This window comes from Medicago sativa, chromosome 7, assembly GCF_051527215.1.
Source record: "Medicago sativa cultivar Bolivia chromosome 7, Bolivia_mono, whole genome shotgun sequence".
NCBI classification, from domain to species: domain Eukaryota; kingdom Viridiplantae; phylum Streptophyta; class Magnoliopsida; order Fabales; family Fabaceae; genus Medicago; species Medicago sativa.
Window position 1 is genome coordinate 83,991,942 of NC_140755.1, and position 14,230 is coordinate 84,006,171.

At 30.4% G+C, this 14,230-nt stretch overlaps 1 protein-coding gene across 1 annotated transcript; it reads right to left on the minus strand.

Moving 5' to 3' along the window:
- Nucleotides 1-9,058: 9,058 nt before the first annotated feature.
- On the minus strand, nt 9,059-11,580 carry LOC146909424 (cation/calcium exchanger 2-like). Its single transcript, XM_085724203.1, has one exon. The coding sequence runs from the start codon at nt 11,057-11,059 to the stop codon at nt 9,269-9,271; it is 1,791 nt and encodes a 596-aa protein (XP_085580329.1). The 5' UTR covers nt 11,060-11,580; the 3' UTR covers nt 9,059-9,268.
- Between the last annotated feature and the right edge of the window lie 2,650 nt (nt 11,581-14,230).

Genomic DNA, 14,230 nt, shown 5'->3' on the forward strand with positions numbered 1-14,230 from the left:
CGCTACATCAAGGCACCGAACCTTCAACCTATGAGTTTCTCCGCCGTTGAATGTTGCATGAACGTCGATCCATCCGGCCATTGTTTCAAATCTACACACATAGAAATTTAAAAGAATCAATGAAAAACTCATTCAAACATTGCAAATTATACATAGACTCTAAAAATCATAAATTAAAAAAAAATTAACGTAAAATATAGCAAAATTATTCAAATTATATTTACTCTTAAAATAAATCATATAGTCTTACTAAAATAAAATAAAAAATATAAAACACCAAATTAAAAAATAACCCTAAAATTTTTAAAATATAACATAATCATCATGCAAACATTTTAACAAAATTAATCAACTAACATCTAATCTAAAAATGATTTATAACATGTAAATCTAATTAAAAACTAAAATGAAAAATTAATTTAAAACACCAAATTAAAATATAACCAATAAACTTTAAACTATAACATAAACATCATACAAACATTTTACTCTAAAAATGAATTATACTATGTAAATCTACTCAAAAACTAAAATAAAATAAATATACTCAAAAACTAAAAAATAAAAACATTTATAACAACTAAAATTTAAGTTAATAGCATTATAATTACTTACTTGTGATTTTGTTGAATAAATTTGGTTGGATTTGGTTGGGTTTTTTAGAGAGATTGGTGAGAGAGATTTGAGAAAAAAAATTTGAAGATGTGATGAATAATGGAGATGAGAGAGCTTCTGCCAGACTTGTAGCAGAAAACTTACCGAGGAATTCCTCGGCAGTTAACTGCAGCCGGATTTTTAATTCCTCGGCAGTTAACTGCCGAGGGGGCAAAAACGTATTTTACATGTGTGTCCCAGCCTTCTCTAATGTGTCAACAGCAATTTTCTTAAAAAAGTTTGATCCTCAATATGGGTTCTCTGCTAAGGTGATGTCTTTTGTTTTGTGACGTTTTTGTTTTTTATGTTCTTGGTATAGCTATGACTACTGCATTCTAAGTTGAAAATATTGTGGATGTCTTGTTGCAAAGTACTAGTATATAATTATTGACGCCCAATTTATGCTTAATGTTGTGATTTTTATAGAAAAACAATACTTTATTTTAAAAAATAATAATTTTTGAAAGTTTTCATCTGCTGGTTACAACCTATTAAAAAAAATGAGAATCAGGAGAAAAAAGAATCTAAAATCTATCTTGACTTGGAAGTTGTGTTTTTTTTTTTTGTTACACTTGGAAGTTGTGTTTAGTAGTGTGACATATAGATAAAACTTTTATAGACTATGTTGTTTTAAAATGAAGTTATTTTTATAAATCTGGTGACATACCAAAATTATTTTTTTATTAACACTCCAGTTCGATAGAAAAGAGACCATAGTAATTTAGAGTTTAGCTGCGAGATAAGTAAAGTTTGGTAAAAAAATATTTTACTTAAGAATTAAATTTGGGTTCTTCGAAACGATTTGTCCTTTGATAGAGCTCATTATCCTTGAATCAAATCACTTGGAATGTGACGTATTAAGTTTGAAAATGTGTAAAGCAATGAAGCATATAAGTCTTAAGTGTGTGCGGAAAAAGGGAGTAGAAATACAAAGGATAAACTACTATCATCAAGATTTTAGTAAAACATCATCTTTGGCATCGTTTGTTAGATAAAATAAAAAGTAATATAAGTCAACGATTTCAAACAATATTTTCCATGTAGTAGTTCTTTTATCATGTCTTAAGAACAAACTTGGTATGTCAAGTATTTCCTTTTAAAAAGTGTGAGTGGATGATGACGCTATATACTCTCATACTTGCAACAAAATTTCTTGCGTACCATTTTCTCTAAGATCTGCATTTGGAGTCGCATAAACGATGGTTAAAAATCACGTGGAAGCTACAATAATGTTTGGACAACTATTTGTTCAGAGGCACCAAATTCCACTAGAGAAACCGTTAGCTTCAACTCTGATAAGAAACTCGTCCATAGAATGAGCCAGTGTTATAGCATATGATCTAACTTAGTAAAGAGTTTCTCATTAAAGCTTTCATTGGAAGGAAATAAAATTGATGTTAACATATAAAAATGTGCATTCTACCGTGAATCATTGCTGCAAGTGACCCATTGTAAACAGTTTTAGAACAATTGGATTAGACAATCACAACGATGCAATATAAACGCTGCAACTTTCAAATAAATAAATTTGTACCATAATCTTTTACTAATCTCATAAGTCATGTATATATAGTAAAGTGATCGACCGATTCACCTAGCATTTGTTTTGGTTTTCAGTTGAGATCTCATGGTGGATATTTTTGAAATGTCATGTCTTATAGGTGTATGAATGTTGTGTGTATCATGATTGATTTTGCCATTTAGAGAGGTATAACGACACATCTCATTGTTCGTTTGTTTTCTATTCATGTGTAATTTTTCATATATATGATTAAAAACTAGGTGTTGTGTATATGCCTTAATCGAACATTTTAAAACAAAATATTCATTTCAAACTATTGTTTTTATGGCCTATATTCTACATCTTCGATATAGCTTAGCCTACAAGAATACACCCACTTGATATATATGAAGGATTATTTTAACAAGATCCGCCTATTGGTAAAGGATTTATCCCTTGATAAAAATGCAAAATTACATCTTTTTTAATAATTAAAGAGGGACTTCCTTAAAAAAAAAAAGATGTAAATGATGTTTATCCCGTGTCATTTTGGTTTACTTCCCGTACAAAATAATTTTGGTAAATTTCTCTACACAAGAAGCACCAATGTTTTACAAATCGCGTGTCAACTCGGCGAGTTTACCGAGTTTACGTGCTTAGGTGTCCAAAACGTGTTAACTCGGAGGTAAACTCGATTTCTGGTAAAATCGGAAAGTTTGACGAGTTTGACCGAGTTTACTCCGAGTTAACTCGTGTAAAATCGGGCGAGTTTACCGTTTTTGCGAGTTTACTCCTACTTTTTTTTTTTTTTAAAATGGCCCATTTGTTTGGCCCATTATTTTGAAGCCCAAATGAAACATTTCTACAACGCGTTTCAACCTACTTCTGAAGTGAAAGTTTCATATCATTTTCTCAGTCCTCAAGAACAGGGGAGCGGCGCATGAAACCTTAGGTTTCCGGTGGAAAACAAAGAAATTCCGATTCCAACCGTTGAAACTCCGATTTCAAACTTCAAAAGGTACTTCAAATTCAGACTCTCTTTTTCCTTTCCTTTATTGTTTCTTTTATCATCAAAGCTTCAAAAGGCATCTTTTGTAAATAGTTGTTAAGGTTTTAATTAACATAGAATCATAGATCGCATTTTTTTTTCTAAATAGCTGTGTTAGTGTGTTACACTGTTACTGGTTTAGGCATCTCATGAATTGGTGAATGTGCATTTTTTCTAAATAGCGGTGTTATTGTGCTACTGCTTGTAGTGTTTTTCACTTTTTCTAAATAGCTTATTACTGTTTGTTAATATCAGAAGCTTGTTAAAGTTTGTTATTTAAATTAGGTTATGTTTTGTTTTCTAGGTTCACAACCATGGCTTCTGAGGATGGTAATGGTGGTGGACTTATAAAACTTATGCTTTAGTGTGCTAACTTTTTTATTTTGATACTAAGTTAAGTATACCACTTTTTGGTATACTTTGCATTTATAATTAAGTCATATTTTGCAATATTGATCTTTTTACAATATTATATTAGCTTACCAATGTCATGCGTATAATGAATTATATAAAATTTCAATTTTAGGTAAACTCGTACGAGTTTACGATTCGAGTTTACGAGTCGAGTTTACCTAGGTAAAACGAGTTGAGGTAAACTCTCGATTTGTAAAACATTGAGAAGCACAACCACACAAGAAAAAGAAGCAAAAGACAACTCACAAATTTAATGTGGTTTGGCACTTCGTACTTATATAAATACAATCTCACAGTAAAATATTTTATTACTCAACTTGCAATTTTTCACAATGAGAAAATGGCAAATTCACACAATTTTGCATGGAAAATTTGTAAGAGTTCTCAAAGACACACACCTATTCAAGCCTTCAATACATCAAACGATTTAGAGTTGCCGTGATGAGAAAAAAAATTAAACCAACTCTATGTATATTTATTTATAGTAACATTTTACTTATTTCTTGATACCACTTCATATGGGACTTAAATGAATACTTATCAAACACAAGAAAAATTTGAGTTAAATAGTTGGATTTATTACAACCTTCTTAGTAAATAGTAAAGGATTACTCCCAAAAATTACTGGCCGGTTACATGTGGGTTAGGACTGGCCAAAACTACTTTAACCAATTATGAGGCATATAACCTCTTATCCATCTTCTTCTACAGTCTTGTCACATTTTTCCCATTTTCATACGTATTGTTAATTCGTAATCAAGGCATGGTAGGCCATTTGGAATGGGAGTGGAACCCCTGCCCAGCTCTACCTTTAGCAAAGACAAATAAGGATCATATATAGGTGTGTGTTGTGGTGATGTGTCTTGTCACATTTTATGTCTTTTACCTTACTAGGAAGAATAAATTCAACCAAAATGTAAAGCAAATTAAAATTGAACCCAAGTTGGCTCGGTGTGAAGACATGGGATTTAGTAGTGCGCCTCTCTCTAGGTCTTGGATTTGAATCCTTCAGATGTCATACAAGGTTCTGTTTTACCTTCAATTGAACTCGCTGCTAATGAATGGTTAGCAGCCAACACTCGGTGGATTTAGTCGGATAGATAGGATTCTTGAGAAGAGATTATAAAGATGAGTCACTTCTCACCATACAAACCAGTTTTGTAAGAATGAGTTAGGCCGCATAATTCGTGACATGGTATCAAAGTCTATCGGGTCTATCGTTGGGCTATCTGCATTGTCCACGCTTCAGACCCATTGAACCAGGTTGAAGTGTGATGAGGTGTGTTAGCAACCCCGAAGGAGGCACTCCTCAACATACAAGCCGGTCTTCTAAGGATGGGTTAGACCCTGAATTATAAGGACATTCTAACCCACATGTAAAGCAACAAATCTAGCCCTAATTAGAGTTAATCAGAAATACAACAAAAAAGATTCAAACACCAATGCATATGTCCTATGGAGCCAAATTGATCACACAAAAGACAGCCAAAATAATCTTAAATATATATAATTAAGAGAATAGAGCAATGAATACTCGTATTTGAAAAGCCTTCAACAAACAAATCTTGAAAATTGGATTCATGCATGTTTCACCCATTTTTAACTAAGATTTCTTCCCCCCCAATCATGTGTGTTTTTGTGCCAATCAAATTGTACAACGTTAATAGCCTAACTAAAAAACATACCGCCCTAAGAGTAAATCTTGAAGGTTCAGAGATTTGGATAAGAGTTACGTACTTTCTGTCAAAATCATTATCTAACATTCAAATTAATTAGTTCACATAATTTTTTGAGAGGAAAGTTCACATAAAATGTCTTTTCCTTTTTTTGGCTTAGCAATGCAAGGTCACGTTTCTGTCTTATTTGGAGCTAATTGTCACATGAGTTATAAATATAATCATCAATAATAAGTCAAAATCATACATCGCTGCCATTGATGTTTTCAAACGCACGCAAGCATTTATTGAAGAGAATGACATAAACAACAACATAGTATATAGGTAAACTTAAAGGTGAAAACCTAAACTTTGGTTTTAGTAGTATATATAATTAAGATGATATTTACAGTTACGTCCCTTTGATGCAAATTACTTCTTTGTTTATTTTTTTATATTTTGGCAATATTTACTTGCTTGTTTATACCAAATGAATCGTGTGGGTTCAATTACTTTCACGAAAACAAATTGTAAAATATATTATTTGCATGACACGTACGTGTACTTAAATAGTATTTGGTTTACTTGATTGAGGATCAAGTTACTTGGTACGTAATAAAATAAATAAATAAATAAAAAGAAATGAAAAACACTCGTGAGCTAGAACATCAACTTGGGGGGAGTAATAATTGACAAATTGGAAGAGGTTGCCTGAACCCAATCTTAATCGAACAAGTTCCTATCAAGTGGGAGGACGAATCATTTTAATAGGACCAATGTGTTTCATACAAGTCCAATTCATACATCTAAATCATGGTACTGTGGTCCATTTCACCCATCCATAATGTTGATTGATTTCTTTTTTCTTCTTTCGGACAATCAGCTGTGTATTATCTACATAATTGAAGGGAAAACTATTAGAAGACGGCATTTATTTCCCTCTCTAATTAATGAGATTAGTGAATAACATGAGTAAACTTTACTTTCAAAAAACAAAAAAACATGAGTAAACTTTAATCATTTTGATAAGGTTATAAACAATGTTGACAAGAGGCAAAGATCCAACCTCTGTCACTTGTTTAAGGATTCAAAACTCTTCTTATTTGACAATTTCATTGTTGGTAAAACTATAATTATAGTGCATGAAAAATATTAAAATGCATTTTTAAAATTATTTTGTTAAAAAAATTGAGAAAGAGAGAAATTTTTGTTAATTAAAGAGACTATGTACTTGAAGTTACAATTCTAAACTCACACTTGAGATTTAACTCAATGGTGATAACTTAGTTTTGTAAACTCAAGAAACTTTCTAAACTTATTGATATCTTTGCACATTAAAATTATTGTAGTAATAATAAAACCTCAATTTCGTCATTTTATGTGAATTGTTATGTACGAGAAGTTGCCTACCAATTAAGTTTGGTGCACTTATCATATGTCTTTTAATTGTTTCTTGTTAAAGATGTAGTACTTCCTCAGAAACTTTTACATATGTTGTGGGATTGCCCCAAGACGATACCGGTTTGGCATAAACTCAAATTTGATTTACATAATGACCCTAATGAAGGTGATCTTCATTTATGATTCACAATGCATGCAACCGGACAACATAGTACTATTTTTCTTATTGGATGTTAGTTTATTTAAAAGTCTCGAAATGACGAATCTTTTTCCTACAGTAGTCACCCTCTCTGATTTATTCTTAGCGAAATTCACTCTCTTTATAATTCAACCAAGAAGATTTTTGCGGCTCTTCTCCCATATCTACACACCGGTTGATTTCTTGGCACCCTCACCACATAATGTGATTAAAGTTAATGTTGATGGTAGTTTGATTGGTAATCATAGTAGATCATTATTTGAGGGTCTTATGATGAATTCTATGGGTGGTTGAATCGCTGATTTCACATGGAGCTATGGTTACACTATTAATATTTTTTTTTGAAGAAGGTTACACTATTAATATTAATGTTGAGTTTAGTGTTATTTCTTATGGATTGCATATCTCTTGGAATCATAGTTTTAGAGATATCATTTGTGACTCACAACTTTTATTTTTATTCATTATTAAAAATTCTTTTGAACTATGTTATCTCTAAATTTTCGGTTATCAATTTTAGTTCACGTACCACGTTGTTTAATTAAACATCATGTCATATTTTTCAAATGACTTTTTTTAGCATATCATTGTTAAGATGTTTTTTTTTTTTTTTTTAAAAAAAAAAAAAACTAGATATCCAGCTACCACCATTCAATCCGAAGGATTCAATCCTACCGTCCACTTACGGGGGCCTCACTTAAAGTATGCATGGACTTAACCCATCGAAATTGCTGCAAAGGGGATCAAACTTTAAACTTTGAGAGAAGCACGCTTCAAGGCTTTAAGCCAACTTGTAGACCAACCCCAAATTTATTATCATCGTTAAGATATGAAAATATCATTAACTCAATAAGTGTAACTATTTCTTTTTTAATTTAATAATTTAATCTTTAATTTGAAGTTTCAGATAAATTAGCAAATATTAAATGATTTAAATTATTACACCAATGATATTTTAAAATAGCATCAATAAAATGTCATAAAAAAAGTCAATTGGAACATGTGGCGTCAACTTTTGGTAAACATCGAAGACTAAAATAAGTTCTAACATTCCACCAAAAAAAAAATCTAAAATTTTGAAGAAAGTAGAAACTATGTTTAAAATTATTTTTTAAATACTGTGATATTAGTACAAAGTTTTCACCAACGTTTAACAATGACTAATCTCTTAGACACACATAATGTCTTGTTCCCCAACCAAATTTCTTTTCATATGGACAAGTTAGAAATGAAATCCCGACCACATATTTAGAGAAATTAGAAACACATTTAATTGAATAATATTCAAAATGCATTTATCACTGGAAAGAAATCAAGTCCGATTCGTCCAAGCCACCGGACAAGGCGTCTTCAATTTGTCAAGAATATACTATGTTATGTTCTATACTTCTAACCGTCAACAAATGTTCTATACTTCTAATTATTGACTATAGTTCCCACCATTGACGGTTTAGGATAAACCTCACGAGAAGTTTAGTTTTGATGGATATATACATTGGTCGGTATATATTTTTATTAATAAACACCTATTTCTTTAGGTTCTATTTCTCTTATGTTACACCACGAAAATTGAAAAAATTGATCTTAGTAATAAATTTGTTATCAATTGATACTATTCTTACAAATTTATCCAAAGAATTAGTTAATATTTTTATCCTAATATTTACTGTTGGTTCTAGAAAAATATATAAACTTATTATGGACAAGTTAGTAAAAAAATAACTAATGCAACTCGAAATTCAAGAGTGTCTTATAAAAAGTAAGAAAGTTGTCAAAAAAGGTCTAATATTTAAAAACAGAATGAGTACAAAACAATACCTCAAATTAACATTTTCCTTCAAAAAAGAAAATACTATAAATTATTCATATTTCCTTCATCTCACATTCTTGGCCTCTCTCTTTACATTTTGATTTTATCCCCTCAACCAAACATATCCTTTAAAAATATGAATGGATAATAATACAACTCTCATTGAGAAGTCAGCTAATCCAAACTTTTTTTTTTAACTGACCTCAATGCACTCAAATGTGAATAAGACAGATTAAATGCAATTGGGTGAAGCTAAGAACACTACTACACTTTTATAGTAGTATTAGGATCTCACTAATTAACATCATCTTCACATCAATAAAGCAAGCAAATATTAAACATTTTTTTGGTATTAGCAAAACTAAGTAACACCATCTTGATGCATCAGTAAAATATCGCAGTAATAATGGTATTAGCAAAGGAAAGATAGATACAAGTTGAAGTGGAAGTTATGCGAGTACTTGTATACCTCTACTAGGCCCTAAGAAATAACTCCTATCTATCATATAGTTACATAAACATAATTCATTCATAGACACAAACTATGTCAGTTGCTAATAGATAATTCTTATTATCTTTTGAAGAGTCACACTAACATATCCTTAAATTGAAGAGAACCAAGTGTTTGAGTAAGCCTAAGAATAAGAGAAATGAAGTAAATAGCTAATAGTCCTCCACCTAACATTGCATCAAGCTTCATATCTCTTCTAATCAAAACAACAAGTGCCCAAATCAATCCAACAACCAAAAATGCCAATGTCTCCCACAAATATGGATCTCTAGGTATCACAATAGATGAAGGGTACTCACTCCAAGTAGATGTAACAAGAGATAATCCCAATCCAACAACTGTATTGAAGATAGGACCAGCATAACAACCTGAAATTGCTATTTGAGCCCCCTCTGGCCCACCATTTAAAGCCATTGTTAAATTAGTCACTAAATCACCAATTGAATTCCCCCAAGCAAGTACTGTTAATCCAAGTATTGAAGGATTAACACCACATATGAAACCAAGTGAAACTAACAACCCTACTAATTCTTGAGCTGAAATGTAACTCCATGTCACACTCATCACAAACCCTGCAGCTAGCCATGGTAACAAGAATTTTCTTGGAGGATTTGATGCCTCAGTTGTGAAAATTGCTATTACTCCTAATATAATTCCAACCAATAACCCAATTCCATAAACTAATAGGCTTGATGAATTGGAGAAACTGTTTTCCTTGTATGGAATCCAAAGGAAAGCTAATAAAAGTGGTGAAAGTATAGCTGAAGAAACTGCATATGCTTTAGACCATTTTTCTTCACAAACAACAGGAATTGTTAATCTCCTAGGAAGGTAAAGAGGCATATCCAAAACATAAAGTAACATTCTACATATTGAAGATTTTTCACAGCAAGAAATATTCTTCTCAATTTTGAACTCACATTCTTGAAGTCCATTTGAATTGCTATGAATCTGAACCATTCCCTTCTCCATAAAACCAAGTAGAGGAACATCTAAATCATTGCCATTGCCATGACTTCTTGAATCACCATAATCACTTTCAACTTCATCAACATCATCTTCATCACAAACACCTTTTCTTTTGCTAGATGTGACATAAACAATAGCAACATAAACCACATACATCAAACAAAAACCAACTGCCACAACAACATTGATTTCACCATTGATGAAGACACTGAACAAACAAACAAGAACAAACAGAAGAAAACAAACATCTCTTATCAAAGCAGATTTTTGAACACGAATCTCTCTATGTCTAACTGAAATACTTATAACTCCCACAACAACACAAGAAATAAAGGAAGCACCACCAAGAACAGTGTTGAATCCAATGCCTTGTGTCCCATTACCTTTGAAAGAAACAAGTGTGGCAAAAACATCATTAGCACCATTCCCAAGAGAGAGAAGAGTGACACCAGCAATAGTTGGTGAAAGCCTCAAAACTTTGGAGAGATTATCAAGAGAAGGACAAAAATACTCAGAAGCTGTATTAGCCAAAAGATAGAAGAGAACCAATAACCATAGAAACAAAAGGGTATGACCCAATAAAGGGAAATTTCCAATTTTGCAATAGAAAATGTAAAGGTAATCAACATAGCCTTGTGTGACACAAGGGTTGTTTGATTTAAGGTAAAAGCACTTAGCTTTATAATCACTTAAGCTATGAAAACTTTTACAATCCTCATCATCAGTGACACCAGAGACAAAGTTTCTGTTATTATTGTTGGTTTTGCTTTTGTTTCTGAGAAAAACGTGTTCATAGGATTGAAAGTGAAGAACAAGAAAAACACAAAACAACAAAAGGAAAGATGTGTTTAAGAACAAAGTGAAAAACATGCGTTTGGATTGTGACATTTGTGACATATTGGTTTGGTTGTGTTAAGAAAACAAAACCCTTTTGGTTTGAGAGATTAATAAACAACAAAACCCAGTTGCATGATCATGATAAAGATGGAAACTTGGTTATTAAGAAAACTCTGAATTAAGAAAAAAAAAACAGAGTTTTTTTTTTATAGTACCGCAACAGAACAGAACAAAAGAAAAAACCAACCTTTAAACTCAAAATTTGGATGAGATTTTTGGAATGAAAGAAGAGATTAAGAGAGATAATTAGGCAAAGAAAAAGTGGAAAAAATTTGAGATGTGATTGTGATGATGAAATTGAAAGATACAGCAACCGAATAAGAAAGAGTGAAATGAAATGAAAGGGAAAAGAAAGGGTATAACACTCACACATATATAGACACGTGTCGGTGGAAGAGAAGTTGCATATTCATGGGAGTAGTAGTAGTGAGGAAGTAGAGAGAGAGAGAGAGAGAATGAAGAAACAAACAGTTCCTATCGAAGTTTCATATATCATATCACGTTAGTGCTGGATTCATTCATGTATGGTTGAATGGATGGTATTTCATTTCATCCATGACATGAGCAACATGTTTTCCTTTTTCTTTTTGTCATTTTTTTTAATTGTTTTCCATAGATTCTCTTTTAGCTAAAATAATAATTTTTTAATTGTTTTCCATGCATCGCTTAAGTTTAGTTTAGACAATCATGCCGGACATTAAATATGAGTATGAAGAACACTTGTGTCCTTACAACTGTAAATATAATTTATTTAAACACGCTTAATAAATTGACAAAGGTATAATAAAATAAAAAATAATTTAATAATTAGGATTTTTTACATGAATAAATGAGATGTATTGTTAGTGTGTGATTATAGAAGCATTTATCGTATAAGTATTTTCATTATTGTTATTGTTAGTGTCAACCCATTTTGTTATTTTTTTTGAAGTAAACCCATTTTGTTATTGTTGTTAAGTACACACTCACAAACACACATTTTATTACACTCACGTTAAATTTCATATATATCCAACCAAATTATACGAGTCTCGAATAAATTTTCTAAAATTTATATGAATTTTAATTAATAAAATATATGGACCATCAATATTCTATCAAGGGCTTGCTAGCCCTCTACAAAGGTTTATTGGCCTTTTTCTAGGGTGTGCCCTTGCCTTTAGCACCGAAACCGCCTTTCTAATATCTTGGGGCTAAATATTCGGTCAAAGTATCTAGAAGCATCTAGCATGTACGCTTCTTGACTTAGGGTTTAAATTATTTAGAGCCTAAGTCAGAAAAACATAAGCCTAAAAGGACTATAAATACCCACCTAGAGATTATTCTCAAGGTATGATCTAAATAGATACTAAACCCTAATAACCGATTTAGCACTCATGTTTTCTTATTTTTGTCCTTTTGCACTTCTGGTAATAATTTATTTTTTGTGAAATTGGAAATAACTTTTTTTTTTGCACAGTTGGAATTAGAGCATAAGTAATGTTTCACCTTTTAAGTGCAATAAATAGAATGTTCTTTAGATTCGTTCCTTAATTTTAATTTTAATTTTTCATTTTAAAGGATATAGTTATAATGGATTTAAATATAAGGGGAGAAAAAGGTTACCTTTGATATTTTAATATAAGGAAATTTAACTTCTTTTTTTGTTGACAAGTAAATTTTAACTTATTCTATATTTGATATAATTCCAATAATATCATTCAATTAATGATATCGTAAAACAAGTTATCGTAAAAAGTTAAATGAAAAGAATTATTATTTTTTTGACAAAGTTAAATGAAAAGAAATGATAGGTTTAATTATATTAAAAAAAAATGAGGATAGCTTATATTTCTATTGGTTTTTCTTATATGCAAGTGAAAATGAAATATCTTTTTATAATTACTGATACGAAGTATTTAACGGTTTGGTCGGTATTTGATGTTTATGAGAAAATCTGAGAGATCATCTCTACTAGTAAGGTTTCTCAAACATAATTTTTCATTCGCAAAATTTAAACTCAAAATCTTATTTAAAAAAACCAAATTTAATTATACTCAGACCAATGTAATGTTGATATATAACGTTAACTTTATATGAGAAAAAAAAAATCATATTTTGTAGTTTATAATATAACAAAAAACAAAAATATAAACAAAACATAACTAATTTTACTAATATAATGTTACCATATACTATATAAAATAAATAACAACACATTACACCATTGTCAAAATGTTGTGATTAGTTTGTCTCCTAACAAACAAAATTTAGCAGTGACCAAGGGGCACACCAATCCATTATTGGTGTTATGGTAGTTATTTAGTATAGATAGCTTTACAAGCTCGAATAATAGAGCTATATTATGTTTGATTGGTTTTGACATCGAGCTCATCATCTACAACGTATTTACGATAAAGCAGTTTTTTTTTTTTTGGGGCGGATATAAGTTTTTTTATTTTTTTTATTTTTTATGTATGAGTAACAATAACAATGGAAGACAAATAGGGTCATATTTGGTAGCCAATAATATAACCATAGCATAACTTTTTTGGTTAAAAAAACATAACTAATTTTGCCAATATAATGTTATAATTTTCTACATATTAGCTTTAATTTATAAAAATAATATTTTTTAAAGGATAAAAAATTATGAAAATAAATAAATAAAAATAAATTATGGGTTGGAGTATACCTTTTTTTTTTTTTTGAAAGGGGGTTGGAGTATACCGATGAGTGATCAAAATACACTGATGTATTACTTAAATATTGCTAGATCGATGATTTTTTTTTTTATCAAAAATTTGTAATATGATCGTTTGTGTCGTCGTCATTAATAAAATTTCTCATTGATGTAACTTACATTTGAAGAACATAGTTCATTCCTAAGTGTTAATTGCTTAAAGAAAGAGAATCACGGTTGAGAACTATTAATAGCTCAACTAAATCTCTAGTTTTACAACAATATCTTAGACATTTAATTTGTGATAAATTTGTGAATCTTAAAACATTTAAATTTATGGTTAAATATGTTTTCGGTCCCTAAAAATATATCAACTTTTCTTTTTAGTCATCAAAAAGTTTTCAATCACCGCTTTGAGTCTTTACTTTTAAGTTAACTCATGTGTAACGTTTATTTTTTTAATGAAAATTTTCATGAATGTTTAGAATATTATAAGAATCTCTCCCGAA